This window comes from Tachypleus tridentatus, chromosome 4 (genome assembly GCF_004210375.1).
Source record: "Tachypleus tridentatus isolate NWPU-2018 chromosome 4, ASM421037v1, whole genome shotgun sequence".
In the NCBI taxonomy this organism is placed as follows: Eukaryota; Metazoa; Arthropoda; class Merostomata; order Xiphosura; family Limulidae; genus Tachypleus; species Tachypleus tridentatus.
Window position 1 is genome coordinate 87,653,415 of NC_134828.1, and position 24,268 is coordinate 87,677,682.

At 34.0% G+C, this 24,268-nt stretch overlaps 1 protein-coding gene across 1 annotated transcript; it reads left to right on the forward strand.

The window, feature by feature from the left end:
* The first annotated feature begins 1,319 nt into the window (after window positions 1-1,319).
* Window positions 1,320-12,006, forward strand: RpS8 (ribosomal protein S8). Its single transcript, XM_076499870.1, has 6 exons — window positions 1,320-1,454; window positions 3,934-4,040; window positions 9,883-9,982; window positions 10,227-10,402; window positions 11,151-11,280; window positions 11,829-12,006. The coding sequence occupies exons 1-6, from the start codon at window positions 1,451-1,453 to the stop codon at window positions 11,936-11,938; spliced, it is 627 nt and encodes a 208-aa protein (XP_076355985.1). The 5' UTR covers window positions 1,320-1,450; the 3' UTR covers window positions 11,939-12,006.
* The last annotated feature ends 12,262 nt before the right edge of the window (window positions 12,007-24,268 follow it).

Here is a 24,268-nt window from a genome sequence, read left to right on the forward strand (position 1 = left end):
ATGTTTGGGGGTGGATGGTAAGGGAAGTCAATAGAAATGAACGCCAATTCCGAACATGTAATTATCTTCGTGAAGCTATCTTCACCACTTGGAATAACATTCGAGCCAGCCTTCCGCAAACGCTTATATCGACCATGCCAAAGTGAATGTTTGAAGTTATTCGTAATGGCGGCCGTGCAACTCACTATAAAACCTGTTGTTGAGCATTTACTACCCTGTTTAGGACTTCTTTTGGTATTGTCTTAAACTTTTGACCAGCTAGTATTTAAGCTAATTTCATGGTGTTCACATTTTCCCCATTAAATGCTAAAAAATGTTTTTTTAATTTAATTTACCTTTTCTTATTTTTATCTTTCGAAGCTCTACTCAAATAAGTGGTTGAGTCTAACAAGGCAAAATGCATATTTTATTTTTTGTTCATTAGCCTTAAGATTTTGGTCAGCAGTGTGCAATTCCCCCGCTGGTTCAGCGTTTTGGTTTGTTTTAAACTTCACGCAAAGCTACACGAGGGCTATATGCGCTAGCTGCCCCTAATTTAGCAATGTAAAACTAGAGGAAAGGCAACTAGTCATCACCATCTACCGCCAACTCTTGGACTACTCTTTTACCAAACGAATAGTGGGATTGATTGTAACATTATAACGCCCCCACGGCTGAAAAGGCATGTATGGTGCGACGGGAATTCGAACCCGCGACCTTCAGATTACGAGTCTAATGCCTTAACCTCGTGGCCATGCAGGGTCAGTACAGCAGTATGTCTAAAGATTTACAACGCTAAAATCAGAAGTTCGATTCCCCTCGGTGGACTCAGCAGATAGCTTGATGTGGCTTTGCTATAAGAAAAACACACACACACTCAAATACAAGTTAAATTTTACAGTTACTTTACGCTAATTCACAAACGAAATGAAACAAAAACAACGATACACATTATTTATTTAAACCTATTTATTTTAGAAAAAGAAATTAGTGGCTTTGAACAAAGGTTAAATTTAGTATTAATCAAGCTTTTAAAATTTTGATTGAATCCTGAAGCAACTATTATTATTTACCTAATTTTACAATTGCCTTGATAGACATTAATTATATTTATCTGTCGCATGAAAATACTTAGGTGATAAATCGTCCTCTAATGAAAAACACAAATATGGGTTACACGTATTTCTGGATAAAGTTTTACTTTATTGGGGATTTTACAAATGTATACTTTGTGAAGTACATGTATTTTATGCTTCAAACATATACTATTAATTTATTAATAAGGATTTAGAGTTTCCATTTGTTCAAACATATTTAAAAATTTCCAAAACAAACAAACAAATTACTATCCAAAATGAAAACAATTCTAATTTAGTTTTTAATATTGATATAATTTGGGAATCGGTTAACTCTTGGCAAACTTTTTTCCCACAATTCCTTTAGAAAGTCTCTTTCATGGTTGGTGTCCACAATGGGTACGTTCGTGTATTACTTGTTGATTTTAATCTACTGTAATCGATATAGGAATGTTTTTTTAATATAAAGCATTGTATTTTATTCGATTTAAAATATTTAGTTTTACTGGAATTTTATATATTTTCTTATGATAACTGTGTACATTAATATAAAACTATACATAATATTTACAATGTTAGGATGGATTCTAGCTGTCGTATTTTGATTTAGTGTGGCGGCATGCTATTACAGTAATAGAAGCTTTATCATAGTGACTTTTAGTTTTAACTGTTATTTCATCTGAAATGAAAAACCAACAAAGCGTAAAGAAAAATACAAGTGTGCATTATTAAAATAGACGTTTGCGTTTAAATGGTTTAAAGAAACGGCACCGTAAGCATACGAATCCGTAACCCTAAAGTGTTCTGTTTTTCATAATTTGTAGTATGTATCGAAGAGATATAGGTATTTTGCCATTAAGTGATAAGAACCCACCACCACATTTACTCTTCAAAGCCCAAAAATTATTTTAAAAGACATTCAATTTTTCATTTGACGCGATTTTTGTACGGACAACCATAATGAAGCTGCGATGGTGAAACGTGTAAATTAGATTTATCTGGAGAGTTAGTCTTATTTTTCTTACGTCTTTTTTGCTTTTATGCACCTCTTATCTATTATAATGTTCAAACATTTATTATTAGCATTAAAGTTGTATTTTAATGTATTCATACTGTACAAACCTCAGGTTCTTGATCAGATAATAAATTTTTCATGCAAGCAGGAAATATTGAGATGGTATTAGCATTTTCATTGCATAGTGTTGCACTCCTCATTTGGGTTTTGACTAATGACTTTGTGTGATATTATCTTAAATCTTTACCTTCAGTTGTGAAGATCAGTGAAGTATCCAAAGGTGTTTGTTTCTTGACATTGTGAAATGTAAGAAGTATTTGTCATAAAACATCAGAAAGCTTCTAACTGTATTTACCTGTGATAATGATCTTGTGCTTTTGAGTCATTAATAGTTTGCAACAAACTATCAATAGCTTCTTCATTAGGTGTATTAATGATAGATAGTGATTTATATTTTTTAGTGCTGTATTAATTTATTCTAATCTGTTTCTTTTTTGTCAAAGGGTTAAAGTTGTGCTATTTTACTTAGAGAAAATATACATTCATAAAACTCCATGCTTTAATCCCAGAAGTTAAAGATATATGAGTATGGAAGCATATTATACTAATATAATAATTGTTTGCTAGTTTTTGATGTCTCGATCATGATTTTACATGGTAACACAATCACCATTTTGACAGAGGGAAACTGTAGAGAAGCAAGTACAGCTATGGACAAAGTGGTTCAAATAAAGCAGGAAGCCCTTCTGTGGCAAACTGCATAACTAATTGTACTTAAATCAGCAGTGGTATTCCACTTGCACATAATGTATACTTACATATGAACTGTGAATTTTTTCTTAGTTTTTCTCAAAAGCAACCTTTTCATGGTCTTAAAATGGTGACTACAGAAATAATATTTCTGCTTGAAATTTGGCACATAGCATATTTTATAATGCTTTTCTCTGCAGTCCTATTACTTGTTCATTGTGATTTTGAACTGAAGAAATTTGACTTGTTATTGGTGCAATTGGACACACAACTTTGTATTAGCAGGTTTGGAACAAAGTTTGTCACAAACCCAAATAGTTATTACAAGTCTAGATCGAGGAGAAGTGTATGGAATACAAAGGATAAAGGATTTCTCCCTTTATGGTGGTATTTGTCTCTGTTGTTTGGTTGCTATGTGGACATTGCATTAAGAGGGCAACGTTATTGAATGTCTGACCACAAGAAATGGATAACATCTAGTTTCGGTCAATTAAATAACGAAAACAAATTATATTGGAATTTTTATAGGTGGTAGTGTAGTTTATTTATAGCTTAGTATCATATTGTGCAATAATATCTCTGTGATGTTAAGTTGCAAACATTTTATATCATACAAGTTACTGTGAAAAATTGTTTAGATGCCTGGTGGATATTGTGATGTTTGGCTTTTAATAATTTCTTTTGCAATATAGTTTTCTGAAAACTCATTGTTTCTCACTTTGATGTACAGATAAGACACAATAAAACTTGTGGTATGTTTTAAGTTTCAGTTATGAAGGTGTTATGGTCAGTTTCACTATTTATTGGTGTAAAGAAGCTGAAGTGTGTAGTACTGACTCATCTAGCTTCCCTCTTGTCTGTTACTTCAAATTTAGGAACATTTAGTGCAGATAGCTTTGTATGTACTTAAACAAAATGAAATTTCATCTTTGAGTGAAAAATATCCAGTCAGTAGCACCTACAGTGAGCATAAACTCGTTTTACTATTTTACAACAAAGATAATTTCAACTTAACCATTTTTATGGGTCATTTGCATGTTTATCTTTTAATTTTTACATATATCATCTGTAGTTTCTGCTTTAAATAACTTGTTCTCATACATTACCATGCAGGTATTTCACGAGATCACTGGCATAAACGTAGAAAGACTGGTGGGAAGCAAACTCAGAGTAGAAAGAAGAGGAAGTTTGAATTGGGAAGACCTGCTGCTAACACTAAGGTAATATTGCTTTAGTGTAGTAATAAAGTAAGAAATTCCAAAAAAAAAAAGGACCTGAAGAGATTCACTAGCAGCAATAAAAAGGGAGTTTTTTTTTAGTTTTTCTGAATTTGATACTGCAGATGTGTTCAGGTTATTTGAATTACAAATATAAACCAGCTATTGTTTTATTTATACATTTGGTATCTCATACAAGGCTTTATTATTTTCATATATTTTTCCAGTTAGCGAGAGAGGAGGTTTGGCTTGTGTTGGGTGTGTTTTCTGCATTTTGAATTCTTATGCTTATATAAGTGCATTTTGACCAGTGGCAAAACTGCATGTTTTAATCCTAAAAAATTTTTAAAAACTTATCACTCTTCTGCATATTAAAATATATACTTTAGATGTGAAATTTACTAAAAAAGGTTTTATTCTGTTTTAAAAATTTGATTCTAGATTGGTTTGATCATGCTTTGAATGAAAATATTGGTCATTGAATTTCATGAAATTTTCTGAGAGTAACACAGCACTTGTCGACCTCTAGAACGAACCTTAACAAATCCTTGCCATAAGGCTACTGTGGTGACCAAACATTTCATTGTGGTGCCTTGTATTTTCTTCATTTAATTCATTCATAGGACTGTTCTAAATAGAACTTGAATCTAGAAAAGTTTGGAATCTGGAATTATTTTTGGATTCTTTGACTTCTAAATCAAACTTTGTTTATAAGACTTAAGTGGTAGATTCAGTACTTTGTTTTCCATGAATGTACTTTATAATGTTTATACTTGGATAGGAGCAGTGGTGGTTAGTTTAAGCAGTGCTATCAAGTGATTATTGATTTGTTGTGATCATTAGCATGTACTCATTGCTGTGAAGGTACATAAATATGCTTGCTTTTATTTTCACTGATCCAGGAAAAGCTAATAATCAAGGCAATAGTGTATTTTACCAGTTAGCCTATTGTTTAATTTAAAAAATTTTAATGTATTTAACTTCCTTGTTTTAACTTTTTACTGTTGTTTAATCTTATGAAAAGATATAAAAGAGTATCTTAATCACAAAGCCAAATGTCAGTAAAGGCACACAAGATTTCTCTGAATTTCATGAGTTACATGAGTCCAGTTCCACTTTTCTCTTAGAGTACTTCTCATTTGATTGCATATTCCTGTTTTTGTTGAATTTAATTGCTAACAAGCATAAATAAATCCTAAATTTTGGCACTTATTGTACAACAGACAGGGACGTGCATCTGCACCTTATCTGTGCCTGTGAAAAATGAGTATAAATCCATTCTTGGGGATTATTACAAGAAAAAAAAAAGCCTTTGTTAAAAGACCTGAAGACACCAATTACTTCTAGGGAAAATGACAGTGTGTAACTAGGTGACACCCTGACACAACTTGAACATGCATGTATGGTTAAAGAATGACTGCTGTGCAGCATAGAACAGCAGATGACTACTGAAGTTGAGTGAAATCTTAATGTGTTTTTGTATTGTGTTTTTATCACTAAAATATTCCTGTCTTGACTAAAAATAAGGGGCATGGCTAATCTTTAACTGATTGACATGGTTTTAATGTCCACCAGATCCTGCACAAGACAACACAGGATATGCGACACAAGTTTTACAACCAAAATTAATTTTGGGGCAGCAATTTCTTGAAAAACACACAAATTATTGTCTAGAATTAAAGTGGCACAATACTTTAAGAAAATATAAAGGAAAAACAGGATAAATGAAGCACTCGTGTAGCCCATATTTCCCAGTTTAACACAGTAGTGAAGTCAGATTTGGCATATCTGGTTCCTAGATTGTAAACTATTTATTGAGGTTTGACCCTGGAAGGAAAGATGAAATAGTTTGATCACAATAGTGCTGTTATGAACTTCAGTACAAGTGCAGTTCTATAAGTTTCATTCAATCCTGGTTTCCAACCTTGCTTGTCCTCATGTGATATAGTTATGTGTGTATCACAGGGTTTACCCTGGACTAAATTTTTCTGTAGCCAGGCTATTAGCCAAATGATTTTTTTGGTAGCCAATTTTAGCCAGATGGGTTTGATCCGTATCCAACCCTCCAGCCAGTCACATACGATAAGACAAAGGATAAATGACAACTAAGTTCTTATCGTACATTTTATTTTAATGAGTTTATCATTTATCAAATGACCTTGCATGAATGCAGACGGGTTATTGATTTTTATATGCTTACCGCATACTTGCATTAAAAAAACGATGTAGTGAACCAGTCTAGCATTTTGTAAGCAAACAGTGTTTCGCCGGTATATTCGCCAATTACATTTTTTTTTTTGCCAAAAAACAAAAATAATAGCCATTGGCGAATATGGCGAACAACAGCATGAGCCCTGGTATCAGCTTTGGGAAAATATAGGTTGGTGATTTAAACATTTCATGAATGTTAATTTTCAGTTCTTTTCAATTGTGTTAGCTAATATGGCTTTGTGGATATTTGCACAGGGGTCAGAACAAAGTGATAAAAGCTTTACTTGGTGATATGACCATGATTTTGCCAGTAAAGGTATCATATGGCAAAACCATGGTTATAATAAATATTTGTGAGACATGTATGTGTTTTTTTTTCTCTTAAATATATAATATTGATTTCACCAAGTATTGACAATTTCAGATTTTAATTATCTAACAAAACAATAGTGGTAGATAAGATTTAAATGTTATAAGAATTAATGAAAGGTTTGGTTTCATACACAATGACCTTTGAACTTGGTTGCTACTGGATATAGCTTGCTAAGCCTTAAAATTTCACATGTGGAGAGTATCAAAATTATTTTTTAGGTTTTATATATTAAGTTTTATAGCCATAAATTACTATACAGCTACCATAGAATTGTACTATAATTTATTAAGCTTAGTAACTAAGCTCTGTTTAGGTCTACAAAATATGAATCTTTCAGTAGACTAAAGACATAACCTACCTCCTTGAAATCTTGTTTTGAAAGAACATGGTAGCCTTTTCACAGATTAAAATGGCTGAAAAAAAAAAAAACACTAAGCTTTCAGTTGGTTAATCATGTCATATGTTGTATATAAAGGACCATTCCCAAAATGGAAAGAGGTAAATGGAGCCAGTGGATTTGATTTAGTACACAAGTTATATCTTAGCAAAATAAAAGGTTGAGGTTTTTATTTTATATTCTAGTTTATTATTGGTAACTTGAGTTTTTAATCTGTACAGAACTAATTTTGGCATCACAAACATTTAATTTTAACCAGTGCTGCATTCTACATACCATGTGACTCACTAAAATCTATATTTAAATCTGTCCTTTTAATATTTACTTTTAAATTACAAAATTAATTCATAATAAAGTATCAGTTACAATCTACAGTCTGATTCTAAACTTATTGACATAAATTAATAAAATACTAGTTCAATAAAATTTTGAATGCAAGTCAAATGCAGTGTTATGACCTGTCACAAAAGGATTAAACACAGTTGCTCAAAAACATTAAAAGTTGGTAAAATTTATGTAGTGTAAGTATGATGTATCTGTATGATTATTACTAAATTTCTGCATTACTAATAGTTGATGAAATGTTATTTAGCAGTTGGCATAGTCAGGTTCACATCACCATTAAGATGCTGTTATAATTAAGCTCAAAGCTACAATAGAAATATTCACTGCAGTAGGTTGCTTTTAAATTATTTAAAAATTAATTTTTTTGCTGTAGTTTTTTTGTATAAAATGGCAATATTTCAAACCTAGTTTTAATTGCAGAAGCTCGCAATTAATCAAGTCTTGGCCTTACTTTCTATTCATTTTGGTTGGTAAAAGCTATTTCTTTTTCTTTCTTTTTTTTGTAATTTTAGGGTTGGTTCAAAATACTTCTCATATCCATTGTAAAAGATAATACATTATCAGCTATAAAAGTAGAATGTCATAAAACAGTTATTTAGATGGCTTTCTAACAAGGCTACAAGTAATGTAAAAACAACTACTGTTAGTTGCTTGTGTCTTGAGTATAAACAGTTTGAGGCCAATTTTCTCTACAATTTTGTGTCTAAAAGAAAAGAACATTAGCGGATACTTGTGGGGGATAAAATTATCCTTTTTTGGTTATAAATGTATGTAAAAAAGACATGGTAAAGTTTGTTCAAAGTTATAACAACTAGAAGGGGCTTTGGCAGTTGGTGTTGTGAACATAATCTTTTCAGGTGGTAGTTACAAATTGTATATTCTGACCTGTTGGTGCATATAGTTCCTGATTGGTTGGCTTCTGACATTAAGGAAATGAAGAAAATCTGAAAGAAAAAAATCAAAGGGGTGAGGTATAAATTAAAACAGATTTGAAACTGAATTATAAACATTTAATGCAAAATGTATTAACATACTTCAGTAATGAAGTTGAATTCTCTGTTTAGAAGAAGGGATCAAAGTGTGCATACTACCTTTTTTGGGGTCATATTCAAAATATGATTTGAAAAACTTGGTTTATAATTCAAGGAAATATTTAAGTGAACTCTCACTCCCCACTTTTGTATCACATGACACTTTTTTACTCTGAATTTTAGATTTTCTTTTGATCTTCTGACTTTGGCATTAATATATACTTGTACAATAGACATTGCTGAGATATAATGCAAATGTCTGGTTTCCAAGCTTTACAAGAAATTCAAATGTCCTCTGACATTTTCTATTGGATTATTTATAATAAATACAAAAAATATTATATTTTTACTGACTTCTTTATAAGGCAGGTTTTTAAATATTTGCTAAGAGCAGAATTTGTAATGTTTATTAAGTGCTTGCTGAATTTCATGAAGTTACACAGCAAATTTGAAATAAATATTGCTATATGGAAATAAGAGCTGTTGAAGTGCACTAATGTCATTTGCATAATTAAGTTTTTAAGTTAAGTCTGAAAAAGATCATGGTACTTTTACTTTGAACTAGCCATTAACTTTGTAAAAACTTCTTAAATATCTAGCTATTGTTTGAAAAAGTGATTTAGGACTTGTTTAATTTGAAGTTGTGAATTTTCCAGAATCTATGAGAAACTTCAGAAGTTCCACTTAGTTCTATATGAAATGGAAGTCATCTGTCGAGTGCCAAACCTGGATACTAAATTTCAAAATTTAATTAGAAAATTGATATTTTAATAAATAATACTTATGTAGTGTAATTTGCAAGGAACAAATGGAGGATCTGTGTTACAAACCATTACAGTGGTTCATGGTTGTCAGGTTGAAATAGATGCTGAAAGAAGGAAGGCCGTCATTAACCTTATCACTACAGGTCATGGATGAAAGGCCTTATCTTTGTTGTCTTGTATTCAAAATTTTATTGAACTACTATTTTATGAATTTATGTCAATAGGTTTGGTATAAAACTAGATTGTAATTTAGATTTTAGTATTATACGTTATTACATTTTTTAATTTAAAAGTAAATATTAAAAACTTAAACATTGTTTTTGTCATGTGATATATTGAATGCATCTCTAGTTTGAATTAGATTTTTGTGATATCAGCATATAAAATTTGTAGTTTCATACAAATTAGGAACTTGTGTTACAGATATTAACAAGCTAAAACATTAAGTAAGAACCTCTTATATTTTCTTGGATATCTCTTGTACTAAATCACAGTGGATCCCACTCACCTCTTTCTATTTTTGTAGATGCTCCCTTATCATTCACTATATTGACTTAAACAATGGATTGTCTTTAGGAGAAGTTGGTAATATATCAGTTTGGGAAGAAGTTTGTTAAATTAACATGTTAGTAGTTCATTTAAAACAATGTGATAAAAGATCTAACATGCATGGCCAATTTAGTTTTTCCATAGTAGTTTCTGTATTACTTGTTCATTTTTATAGATTGGACCCAAGAGAATCCACACTGTGAGAACACGGGGAGGAAATAAAAAGTACAGAGCTCTAAGACTTGATCATGGCAACTTTTCTTGGGCATCAGAAAGTAAGTATTTTAATAGTTTGAAAAGAGCATTTGTAAAGATTTTTTTAATTGAAAACTTGCTGGGAAAAGTGAGTTTACATTGTTTAATAACTACAACAGTCTTAAACGTTTTAGTTTATACAATCATACAAATTGACTAGATGAAAATAAATATCTGAAAATTATCATTTCTACAGCACTCTTAAGTTGAAGGGAAGAAAAATAGCTGTTTTTTTTAATTTATCTGGTTTGATTTTTATTTCAGACTGCACTAGGAAGACTAGGGTTATTGATACTGTCTATAATGCGAGCAACAATGAGTTAGTTCGTACCAAAACTCTAGTGAAAAACGGTATTGTTCTGATTGATGCCACGCCCTTCCGACACTGGTATGAAGCCCATTATGCTGTTCCCCTTGGTAGGAAAAAGGGAGCAAAACTGGTAAGTTGTGATTTATGTAAAAAAGTACTTGGCAAATTTAGAGATTACCACTTTCTCTGATTAGTAAATATATTTTTTTCATTGCATATCTAAAATAAACCTGGCAATGAATGAGTTATAAAACTGTGATTTACAGTAAAAAATTTTTTAAATTATCATTTTCTCACTTAGTTTAAAAATTCCACTAAAGGCATTGTAAAATTTATGGTGTGTGTTAATAAAGAAAGGACTCTTCATAAGTTGTAAGATGTAAAGGTATTTGCATATAGAATATTTTGTGAATTATTTTTTCAACAATTGTGTAGTGTATTACTTTTGATTTTTGGATACAAGTTAGTCTTTATAGTAAGTTATTGAAATTATGGTTAAATTGCTAATTTAGTACAAAAATAAATGATTCTTTGAGCTTTTGTGTAAGTAACAAAAAACATGTAAATAGATGAAAAAACGTATTGTTCAAATCAGAAGTTTTTTGAGAAAACCCTTGTCTGTGTGTGATTGATTCATCTATGAGTTTAAAGTTTATATATCTGAAAGAACTACTTTTTTATTATTGCAGTTTTTATTAATGTTTAATGTAATTGATTCATGCAGCAACTATGTCTATTTTTACCTTGATTACAAATTATTAAACTTTCACTACGTAACTGTTTCTTATTTTTCATAGCATTGAAGTTTTTATCTTATGTATATTCCATAGGCAAGAAATTGTGTACCAAATTTATTTTTGTATTAATGAATCTTTCAGACTGAAGCAGAAGAGGCTGTGCTTAATAAAAAACGAAGCAAAAAAACAGAAAAGAAGTACAAGGAAAGACAGAAGCATGCCAAAGTTGAACAGGCAGTAGAAGAACAGTTTATGACAGGCCGTGTTCTCGGTTGGTCCATATTTTATGAAAAATGTGTTGTGTACATTCTTGTTATTGGCTTGAACACAAACCAGTGGTTTTTGACAAAACGTCATAAGATGAAACATACAATTGTGAATGTTCTTATTATGATGCTTGTATTTAACAAAATTATTATTAGCAAAATCCTGTAATAATAATTTTGTTAAAGATGAACTCATTGATGGCTGTAAAGTTTCTTTTCCCCTGAAAAGAATGTTTTTTTACATGCCATTTGCATTAATTTGTATGTGTACTAGGTACTTCTTAGTTCAAGGTTCAAGACTTTCGATTTGTAAATTTTCTGTTGTAATGTTTAAGGCCACTGTAAAGTTTAAGGCCACTGTAAAAAAAAATAGTTGATTGTTTCTTCAGTTAAAAAGTTGGGCTTAATGATGAATATTTTACTGGAGAGAATCTTGTTTTACAACAACTTGATCTTTCAAGGATAAACAAGTCATAGTAACTCTGACTGTCTTACTGACTTTAAGAAAAAATAAATACAGTGATTAAAATAATAAGTTATTGTTTTTTTTCAGCTTGTATTTCTTCGCGACCTGGCCAGTGTGGGCGAGCAGATGGTTACATTCTAGAAGGAAAAGAACTGGAGTTCTATGTAAGGAAAATCAAGGCAAAGAAGGGCAAATAAATATTTGCATAAATGTTGAAAAAAAGTCCTTGTATTTACATCTGATTCAATAAAACATTTCAGAGAAAGTTTATTTTGTCTGAATTAAATACAATCTTACTTGAATTTCCACATGGGACAGTAGATTCATTTTTTAAGTGTCAAATCTAGAAAGTTTAAGGATCTTAGTTTAGCCATTAAAAATGAAATTTTGAAGCCCCTTACTACTGTAAACTAACCCTTTTATTTTCTGTGCACATTTTTTAATGCAATGAGAAACAGTTTCTTACTGACTAACCTTTGCAATTTGAGTGAATAGAAGGGCAAAAAAAGGTTAAAGTACTAGCGTCTTTGGGAAACGGTATTCAACTCAAAGGAAGTAATCCATTTATTTCTGCAGGTGTACAGAACACTTGTTTGTTAAAATGGTCTATGACTTAGTGCATTGGTCATGTGCGACCAGATTTGAGCAAAATTAAGCATTAATCGTATTTGGATACCTGGAAGTTCTATTTCAGCAAATGCCATAAACTGCAATTTAACATAATTTTGTTTTAAATAAAAATGTCTACTTATAAAACAATGGTATGTTACAGCTTCAAATTTCCATCGTCCAGGACAATTTGGTTCAAGGTAAAACTGAATAAGTTGAGAATCAAATTATTGCAATAAAATAATGCTCTTAAATCCAAAGACTAGTTAAAAAAATGAATTGTTAACACGAATATATGCTGTTATTGCTGTGTGAACGGTTATGTAATATACACGAAAATATCCTTTCACAATGAATTATTCATATGATAAGTATTAAACACCAAATTAACGTAAAGGAGTGTAAAAGAACCTAGCCATTAAATTTATTTTTAAGGTATCAGGTTTTATGTATGTATGGGTCAGGATTCATTACAGTAGGTGTTTGTGACTTTGGGATAAATTTAAACAACGGACAGTATACAGTTTACTTATTTCAAGTATATTCAAAAAATTCGTTATACTATTGGTTATTACAGTTGTTTCCAGAACTTCAAATAACTTTGTCAGTTTCCACAAAGGCTAGTCCAATTAATTTATAACGCTGTTTGACAAGACATTCTTCTACTCTGTTATCACAATATAATAAATAATGATAAATTTACCTCATGAGTTACTACAGTTATATAATTTTAAATGATTTATTTCACCTCAAAAGTTCATACAGGCTGGTTTAGTTTGTAATCTAATTGACGAGTTATTCTTATTCACTGTTTATTACAATACAATGCGCGATAGTAACACTTTAAAAAGTCACCACTATACACTATTTCTAAACTACAACCCCTTGAGGTGGATTCCTGTGCATGGTGGGTGAACCTCTCAGAGAAGGTACTGTACTTTCAGTTTACCTCCTCTAGGATCTAAACATCCACCCACATATTTGCCGTGCGTTTGGCCTGTGAAGGGGAGGAGAGGATCCTGGTGGTAGAGGGGTCCAACAACAATGCAAAACCCTAGCATTGCTGCAGTTTCCTTGCTTGGCATTGTAGTGCATCCTATCGTAGGACTCCATGGTAAGTGGGCACTGAAATTTAGCGTCTTTATTATGGATACTCCCATTAACAAAAACATTGAAAAAAAGATTATGGATAGTGACGCATGGACCACTGCTGTGTAGTCAGATTCTGTATCTTGATTTCTAATATCAATTTCTTATCCGAGGAATCCTTAGGGCAGATGCCCTTTATACAATAGGGCTTTGCTGACACCTCTAAATCAGTAAAGGTGCATTGTGGAGACATTTTGGTGGAAACGTCGTTACCACAACATACCAAGATCCTTTTGAAATTGAAGGCCATTGGGGATATACACCTCAGGGTTACTCCCCATGCAACTTGAATTCTTCCAGGAGTTATAGTTAGGGATTTAAAGAACATTCATGAATCAGAGATCCTCACTGGTTTCTCCATCCAGGGCATTTCTGCAGTGCGCTGAATCTCCACTTGCAAAGACAGAATTATGGTGCCTACTAGTCACTAGTGTTCTGATATTGACGTTTACATCACCATGTCCTGCCACAGTCAAAGCAGGTTATGTGAACTGTAAGATATAGCCATACATTCCTATCCCTCAGATGTTAACAGTTCAGTCACGCAAAATATAATGTTGTGGTTCTTTAACATGTGCTATTCGTGGTAGCAAAGACCATGATGCTTACAAGTGCTGTAGTGGTTCACCCCTGTCTCACTATTTCTTGCCCTAAATGGGTTGAGGAGAAAGAGATGCAATGCTTGAACACTAAATAATATATCCCACCCAGAAGTTATTGTCCTCAACTCCATCTTGGATACATGCTGCTGTACTCCATTCCACTGCCACAGTGGAAGTGCAGACAGATCTCTCTTTGTCTCCAGCAGAGTCGTTTGCAAAACATCAGAATAATCTTTTGCCTTCCAAGATTGAAAGAGTTGATGAATCTATGTCTACTTCTTTGTCTTTGTGACTGCCCAGTTCCATTTCCTTTGGCTTCAGGTTTGGGTGTATCCTCGGGTCCCTCTTCTTCTGCAGCCCCAAGAAATAAAACAACCATTCGTCCATGCCCTCAGTTACTGGAATCTTTGTCCACAGATCGACCCAGGGCAGATCCATGGAAGTTGATAGACTTTTGTCAAAAAAAAATCGAAACCAGAAGGGTTTCTTGCCACGTTTTCACGTAAATAAAAATGGCCACTGATCCAGTGGAACTGTTGGGGTTTTCATCTTAGTATAGATGGCATAAAGGATTTGATTGATTCTTACCATCCCGCGTGTCTCTCCTTACAAGAAACATTTCTGAAACCTGCCAATACAGTCACCCTTGGGCAGTTTTCTTTGTACGTAAAGGACAGGTTGTGTGATAGACGAGTGCATTGTGGGGTGGTACTGTTGGTTGATTAGCATGTGCCCACCGTTTTTGCCATTTGATATACCCTTGGAGGCTGTAACCATCTGTGCTTCCTTGGATTGTACCATCACTGTTTGTTCTTTCTACATGGCTCCTGACGAGACTTATAATCAGTCAGACCTTAGTGCCCTCATTGAGCAGTTATCTCTTTTTAATCCTGGGACATAATCCTCTCCAATATTGGTTCTTATACTTATTTTCATGTACCTAGTCAGTCTTTTACTACTATTGATCTTTCTAAAACTGACAAATTTCCCGCAGTATCCTCGTCCGTCGTGGAATCCTGACCGTCACATGGCAAGGAAAGCTCAAAATAGGCTTGGGATACCTTTCATAGGTATCCCACACTTTTAAACTGTATTCCATTTTAGCACGCCCATGTACATGCTCGGCAACTCAGAGCCAGAATTAATATTGGATTAAATGTACCTCTAGCATCTCTTCTACCACCAGTTCCAAAGTCATATGGGACAAAATTTGAAAGGTTAGTGGACAGTATACTTCTGTCCCATCTTGATCTTACTCTCTGATGACCAGGAAGTTGCTGATGCCCAGAGCATTGCCAATGCTCTCGGCAAAAGCTTTTCTCAAGCATCTAGCATTTTTGCTTCACCCTCCACCTTCTTCAAGACATGGACAGGGCAACTGCCTCTTTCCTTTGGGGCTGATCATCTCTTATGACTATAATTGCCCCTTTAGCTTGATCTTCGTCAGTCTGGCAGTACACAATATTCATTACAAGATGCTGTACCATCTCTCTCTCTCCTGCTTATCTTGCTGGTTGTTCTTAACCAGGTCTGGGAGGAGAATGTTTTTTCTTATGGTTGGCACCATGCTATTGTACTCCCTTTTGCTAAATCTGGGAAGGATCCCCAAATTCCTTTAAACTACTGTCCAATCTTTGCCGAGGTATCTCTGTAAAATCTAAGGATGGTTAATGCTCATCGTGTTTCATTCCTTCAATCAAACAACCTCCTCTCACCCACTCTGTTGGTTTTGACGACAGCACTTCACCGTGGACCACCTGATTCGACTTAAATGTCAATCAGGAAAGCCTTTCTCAAGTGACAACATCCTGTTTCTGTACTTTTTTACCTTGAGAAAGTTTATGATACAACGTGGAGATATGGCATCTTGCGAGGCTTCCACTCATACAGGTTGCATGGCCATTTACCCATTTTGATGAACTGGCAATTCCAAGTCAGTGTGAGTGCGACACTTTCCTGTTATTTCCTACAGAAACTTGGAATCCCTTATGGCTGAGTCTTGAGTGTAACAGTTTTCATTATAAAGACTAATGTCATCATTGGACAACTCCCCGTTACACTTGCAAACAGTCTATATGTCGACTGCCCCTAATTGCTTACTGTAGTGGACCACAGCAACCAGTTTTAACTTTTCTCGCTCCAAAACTGTTTGCATGCTCTTCTGCTGCCAACAGAATATTCACCCAGATCCCGAGTTCTGTCTTGAAGAAGTTGTGCTTCCCATGGTCCCTGAGGCAAAGTTCATGGAGCTTATCTTTGACTTAAGCTGACCTTTATTCTACACATCAATCAGCTACATGTTCAAGTGTACAAGGGCATTGAACATCCTCCATGTGCTCACTTCTTCTATGCTAAAAATCTATCGTGCCCTTATTCAATCAAAACTGAACTATTAATCTCTGTTAGGACCTCAGCCTTAAAGATGTTGGACCGTGTTCACCATTTAGGGGCTTTGGCTCTGCACTTCTCCAGTCCAGAGTTTGTACACTGAGTCTCATGAACCTTCTATATACCTTTGTCATTTGGGTTATTGGTCCTTTTAACGTTATTGAAGATTTTAATTTGAAAATTGGGCTGTATTTTGATTTAGCATGATTCCTTTTTACACATTTTAACTATTTTACCAGCTGTTTGGCATAGATAGCCCAGTTACTTTGCACCAATAAATGCTTAAACAACCATCTAAACTAAAAATGGTATAGTTCTATATCTTTCACTAATTTAACTGCACTTGATCGCTTATATACAGGGTGTAACGTAAGTCCCTACCCATCCATATGTTGTGTCTAAACGTTATAATACCAATGATGAGTTGAAGGCAGCTGTTACCGCGGCATTTAGAACAATAACCCCTGCTATGTTGAGGAAAATGTCTCATAGAACATGGCGTCGCATAATATGATGCAGCGAGAACGAGGGACATCACACAGATACATAAGATATATGGATGGGTAGGGACTTATGGGCCACTCTGTATATTTTTCATACTGAAGCCTAGAATTTTTTACAAATTAACATACGATATGATATTACAATACTCAAAGCAACAAGAAAAATACGAAGTTTGAGTAACTTGACTTAGGTCACAGCAAATGATTCATAAACAGGTAAAAAAACACTTATGTTAAATTTAAAATGAACAGTTGTGTATATCTAACAATAAGCCCATTACTTTTATGCTATACATAAAGACGCATTTCAGTTCATATACAAAGTATACTCGTACAGTTTGCACCAATTTTTGCAGAACTTGTAGTTTTGGGCACACAATGCCCACATCATGTTCATTGCTTTGTCGATTTTGCACCTTTGGATGTATATGAGTGGTTCATGATCCACCTGGATGATGAGCTTCTTTTCATATAGATTGTTCTAGAGCTTTCAAATAACAAGTATGATGGCTAGACACACTCATTTGATCACAGAATAGTTCTCACTTCTTTAGAGCTTTTTACTTCCACGAATTAATGGAAGCAGTCTTTCATGTTTCTGTAGGAGTACTGCTACAATTTCAACATCTGAAGCCTCAACCCCAGCAATGAATGGTTTGTAGAAGTTTGGCATTCAAAGGAAAGACAAACATTCCAACATGTCCCTTAACTTCCTGAATGCCATCTGCTGTGATTGTTCCCACCTCATCCTACTGAGTAGACCATTCATGGTTATGTCAGTCAATGATGCTGGAACGTCAGCATAGATTATAATAAACTTTGTGGCATCCTGCTAACCCCAGAAAGGATCTGGTTTGCTTCTTCATCATTGGAGCTGGTGAAGGTAAGCTTTTTCTCTTCCATGGCTATCTATCAGTTACCCATTTTGTGTTCAAGAAACTTCAATACAGGATAGTCAATGAAGTTCATAAATGGTATGATGGTTAGATCTGTTGCCTTCACTCATCTGAACAGGTTTCCGAGTTTCTTCTCATCTGGCTGTGTCAGAGTGGCATACATAAAATGTTCAATGTTGTTGATAGTGGTGTGCAACATCTCCCTCTTGCATTTGAATATTGATAATGAGTTGACTAACCTAAGTGACATCCTCTTAAAGTGGTAATATTTATCTGGAGTCACAATGACTATCTTTTATTTAAATCCTGACTCCATTGGGATCTGCTAACAACATTTACTAAGGTCGATCTTTGAAAAGAAGTTGTCTAATTTTGCTATGATAGCCTCTGAACTGTTTATAGGTTTGGAGTCAAACTTCGTCATAAGGTTCAGCTTCTTAAAATCAGTGCAGAAGCAGTTTGATCCATCCATTTTCTTCACTATTACAACTGGTGAACAGCAAGCTGAATTTGAAAACTAAATGATTCTGGGTCACATTGCATTGGGACCTCTAGTTGTGTTCCAAATCTCGTGTTGCACAAGGTCTGTCTTGCCTGGTCTGTTTGTGAAGACATCTGCATAATGGCACAGTGGATCTTGCAGTTCATTCTTTTGGTTGCCAGTGAGTTTCTTCACTGATGCTGACATCTTTGTATGTCTCATCTCTACCCAGTGTTCTTAGGTCTAATAGGTCTTCTTATATGACAAAGTTTACTGTCTTCTAGTGTCTATGACAGCCACACCTGCAATATGTGCCTCAAAAGCTGTACCCATTATGTTTTCTTCATATTTCAAAGTACTTCTTTAAGATACTGCTATGGTAGGTCTTGATAATCATATCCACTTTCACCATGAAATCCATTCTGTTAACCACTTCCTGCACTTTTAAATGTTCTTTCCACTGCAAGCCCCTTCAATGGCACAGTGGTATGTCTGTGAACTTACAACATGAAAAATGAAATTTGAATACCCGTGGTGGGCAAAGCACAGATAATGCATTGTGCAGCTTCATGCTTCACTACAAAGAAAATAAGAGTCAAATGCAGGATGGTTGTTGTCTGTATGATCCACTGTCCGACCTTGTAACGTCTATCTTTGTTGTTTTTTTTTGTCATGGAAATGCTTCTAACTACCTAGAGCTGCGTACAAACTGTCAAGTGAGTTGACAGGTCTGCTTCAGTAAGTTTCTGAACTCTAACACACACTATATTGCATTCCTTGCTTTTGACTCTTATTTTGGTCATGGCTCTAAGTATCTGCATTGATCAGACAGTAACTGATAGAGTGAAAATCCTGTATGTACTTGCAGGACTTCTCACTAAGCAAATAATACTGCTTGCAGATACCTGTTGCACTCACATGGTCTCTATTGGCACATCTTCAGCATGCTCTTTAAAACTTCATTGACTCCCACAAAGCCCTTTACAGGGTGGTAATGAGCTGCCTAGTACTGAATACCTCATATCCCTTATTAAATGGGGTCCCTTTGTCAGTCAAGGATTCTCTCAGAAAGTCCACTCTGCAGAACACTTCCAGGAGAGCTTCTGCTACTCTGTCTCTACTTTTTGGCAGTGGTATGAATTCTGGATAATACATCGCATAGTTGGCTATTATCAGAAACAGGTGCTAATAGTCCGATCAAGTCCACAGTTACTCTGCTGAACAACTCTTCTAAGAGAGGCATTTTATCCAGTGGAACCTTGACTACCTTCCTTCTAGATACTGTCCTTTGACATATGTTATATCTCCTCCAGAATCTGCTTACATCTCCAATGATCCCAGCCAGTGTAAGTTGGTGGAGACTGTTTGTTATCTTCTTTACACCTAGGTAACCTCACACAATTGAACTGGAGTCAGATTCATCATAAAGCCCAGTCCATTCCCTTTTGTCTTGTGCTCTAGTTTCCATCAGGTACTGTACTAAAGTATCTGTGCTTCCTTCAGACCTACATTTGGGGTGTTACCTTTTGACACTTGCAGGAGCTTGATGTCTTATTTGTTCTTTTCTTGAGCTCTAGAGGTGACTGCAGATGTTTCATTCATCTTCTTTCTGTCTGGTTCCTCCAAACTTGCTCCCCATTGGCAGAGTAATATGTCTGCAGACTCACACCACAAAAACCAAGTTTTGATACCCATGCTTGGAAGAGCACAGACAGCTCATTCTGTAGCTTTGTGCTTAATTCCAAATAATCAATTCTTCAAACTTCTGCTGCCCGATATATTTCCAATCGCTAAGTCATAGATGGGTGCCTTCTTGCTGAGGTGAACCTTTTCATTGTTCCATCAATCAGCACACAGAGGTGAACCTTGTATATCATCTGGTCATTAGGTATTAGACTTGTTCTCATTGCTGCATTACTGCACCCAGTGTCTCCTACAATTTCACTTTCTTGTCCCCGATATGGCGTTCACCTACTGGCATATTGTGATTTGTTGGCAAGGAATACTGCCAAAGTGGAACTCTACCAGATTTCATATCCAAACAAAGACCAACAATGGGAACTGGAAGTGTTAGTGCAGACCATAAGGGGAAACTTCATGAATGAACTGAAAAGTCTTTATATTTTGTAAAAGTATGTTGTATTTTTCTTGAAGAGGATTTATTGTTGGATACGAAAGACTGTTTAGTTTAAGTTGTCATTTAGTGACTTAATATTTAATGATTATTTAGTTTCATAACAAGTTTTAAAAGTTATTTATTTCAAAAATAAGTTCCGACAATTTTTTTTACGCAAGTCGGTACGAGTCGTAAATTGTATATGCAGTTTAATTGTTGTATTAAGTTTTTGCGATATTGTTGAAGTTATTTTACCCGAAGCTTCTGAGTTTTTTATTATGTATAATATTGTTGTTAATACAAGAATAGATGTATCTAGTTTTTTCTGTCGCGTTATAAATACATGCAGATAAAGAAGTTAAAGTTAGTGAAAGTAAAAGTGAAGGCGGACTGGTGATTGACAATTTAACCCTACCAGCAAAAATATCAGTGTGCATTGTAAACAAAGTTAGAGTAGAATGTATTACCAAAGGATGTTCTAAAGTAATTGAACCTGTTTGTGTGGACTTTGACGGAAAAAACCCAATTATTTATAATCTGATACAACTGTGTTAACCAACAGTAATAGTAGTGATTTTAAACTAAGTTTCACAGATTGAATTAATTGAAACAACATTTGTGAACTTTTGACGTATAAGGTAATTATTTAAAACTCTGAACACAACTATGATAATCCACAGGGTAATGAAAGTGAATTTATCATTCATCATATTGTGGTAATAGAGAATAGAATAAATAATTCGTGTTGTCACTTGGGTTCTAAAGTAATCGAATCAACCTGTGAGGACTTTTGACGAAAAATAGAATTATTTAAAGATCTAGATTCACCTGTAGTAAACAGTAATAAATATGTTTGTGCATATCTTTGACTTATTTTGAATATATTTCAAAACAAGTGGACTATGTGTTGTCCATTTGTTAAACTTTATTGCCAACAAGTCACAGACACCTATTGTAAAGAATTCGACCACTATACAAAAACTTGATAACCTACATCACTAAGATTATGTACAGTAAAACTGAGCACCATGTTTCGTAAGGTAATTAATGGAATCTCGTTGTCTTATATGTACCTGTATAAGAAACACATTTAAATGTTGGTATTTTTAAGTTTTAAAGTAAAGCTCTTTGAAAATAAACAGTCGAGTTATTAGGTATGGTAGCCATTACATTTAAGTGGGGAAAATTCTAATAATATAAGTAGGTACATAGTATTTTAGCATAAGCAAGCACTTTGGAAACATGCAAACTATTCTCCTTATAGACTGATTTTTCAAGAAAGTCATAGGACTGCAAATCAAAGTTATTTGTAAAACCTACGTTGCGGAAACGTCACATAATAACTTGTAACTAACGAGCACGTTTTAAATATTGAAAAGTTTTCTTTATTTCATTATTGCACACTTTTTATAGTTCGATTGTTGTGGAACTTTATGTTTGTTCCAAATTAGTCCCCGTCTCACCAATTTTATTTGTATGATGGTTAACATGCACGTATAAAGGGGAAGATTCAACTGAACCCATATCGTTGTGATGCAAAATATAATTATGCTTGTATACATGGGGTGGACAAAAAGTGGCCTTCCTTGAAACTGTTGTTGATTTGTTATTTTTTTTTTTTTATTATACAACAGAAAAATGTGTAAAACTATATATTTTAGAACGCACTCGAAAATATCTATTCAAGTATGGTCTCAAATCCTGATTTTAACCCTGGCTTTCGTAAATACCTGAACTTTTTCATGATTTTAGTTACATTTGCTTGTAAAAAAATGTGCGCCTTCTGTAGTTTTTTAGAGCTTAATATTTTCAACGTAGGCCATTTTTTTCACACTCCTTATAGTTATAGCGCAGTTGCTTATGGTATTTAGTGTTCTGTACACTGATATCGGTTGTCTTGCCACCTCATTAGATGATTTCAAGAATCATGGTGTGTTCGTTCCTCAAGTTAATTTTTGAAACGCCAATACAAGAAATGTAACACTGATGCAATGGTTGTAAAGAAAAATTTGTTAAAAAATTTACCTTTAAGTTTCGATGTAGATAAAATGTACTCATACAGAACTTTTGTATTGTCTTAAACAAATATGCTGGTCTCTAAAAATATATTGATTTTATGTTTTCTGCAAGCTTAACAACTTGTACATTTTACAAAGCTTTCGTTTGACCTGTGTCAATTAAGGAAATACTTTGTTTTTGTAATTGTTGATTACGTTGAGACATACCAAGATTACTTACTATCTTGCAGCTGTTTACTTATTAAGAGGTTTATCTAACCACAGTGCTAAATGTACTAAAAGACTAGCCATATATTTCAAACTAATCATCATCGCATAGATTACTTTAATTCGGATAAATACTTTGCTCTATTGCTTTATTTTAGGATGTTGCATTCTGCAACGAAAACCAAAGCATAGTTGACATCTTCCAACTGATATTAAAGTGCACGAACAGCATCAGGTTTTATGTTGTTGAATGACTTCGTTATAAAGCCGAACACTGTCGCTGCCTTGGCTAAGTTGATTGGTCGATACAAGATTGAGAAAGAGTGCACTGCATTTTAAAAAGTATCTTGAAATTAAAGCAATTTGTTTTGAAAACCACTGTTCTTGCCTTTTATTTTGATTCCATTTTCATTCCTTAGTCACGAAAATCACCTGTAACAGCATTGCCTCTCTTTTTGCTCTTTTCAAGTTTGCTTAAAATAGTTAGTCTTTCAATGCGGAAAATCAAGGAACGATCCAGCATCATCAGGATGGTTATGGCGCCTGACTCACATTCTACTTGTTCCGGTTCGAGCTCCATCAATGAATATGCTCGCCCTTTCAATAGTCAGTCCCATTTTTCATTGGTAAAGTGTAGTCCAAGAGGTAGCAGTAGGCAGTGTTGATTAGTTGCCTTGTCTAGTGTATTTCACTGCTAAGTAAGGAATAGATAACACAGATAGACCTTGAAAGCTTTGCGCGAAATTCATCTAACGAGCCAACAGCACCTGGCATGATAATATTATAATTTTATTCACCAGATTTAAAATTTAAATTATAATTTGTGTTTTTAAGAGGCGCAAGGTATTATTTGACTGGTAGCACCCTCTGTTGTGAACTGCAATTACGAACTTATGAGGCTTATCAGCATGGCATGGATCAATAAAATAAATAGATCTCTTATTTAAAAATCTTAAATATTATCTACTACAATAGTCTCAAACTTCAAATTGGTGCTCGGTTAACTTTTGATGGGTTTCAATGTTTAGTTTTATTGTGTACGTATATCATTGGGTTTTGGGATTCTATTTACTGAGCAATAAATTATTTTGATAAAAATAAATTAGGGGTGTTGTTGTGGCATCAAAATTGCTTAAAAGTTAGATACGGGAAAAATACTTAGAAAACGATCAGTTTGGTTTGTTACAAATTTTGCACAAAGCAATACGAAGGTTATCTGTACTAGTCGTCCCTGATTTAGAGAAGCATCTAGTCCTCACCATCCATCGCAACCTCTTGGGCCACTCGTCTACCAATGATTGGAATTGGCTGTAACATCTTAACGCTGAAAGGTAAGAGAAGGATTTGAGCCCACTATCCGTATACTTCGAATTGAGCGTCCTAACCATATAGCCATGTTGGGTTAGAAATCAATAGAAATATTCCTGATTTCCATACTTTTCATATATATATATATTTCCTATTTCAGGAAGGAAAAATAAAGTTACTGATTTGTTAAATAACTTATTTGGCAGTTATGAAACATTTTATCTCAAGTGTGAAAAGTTGTATCAAAAAC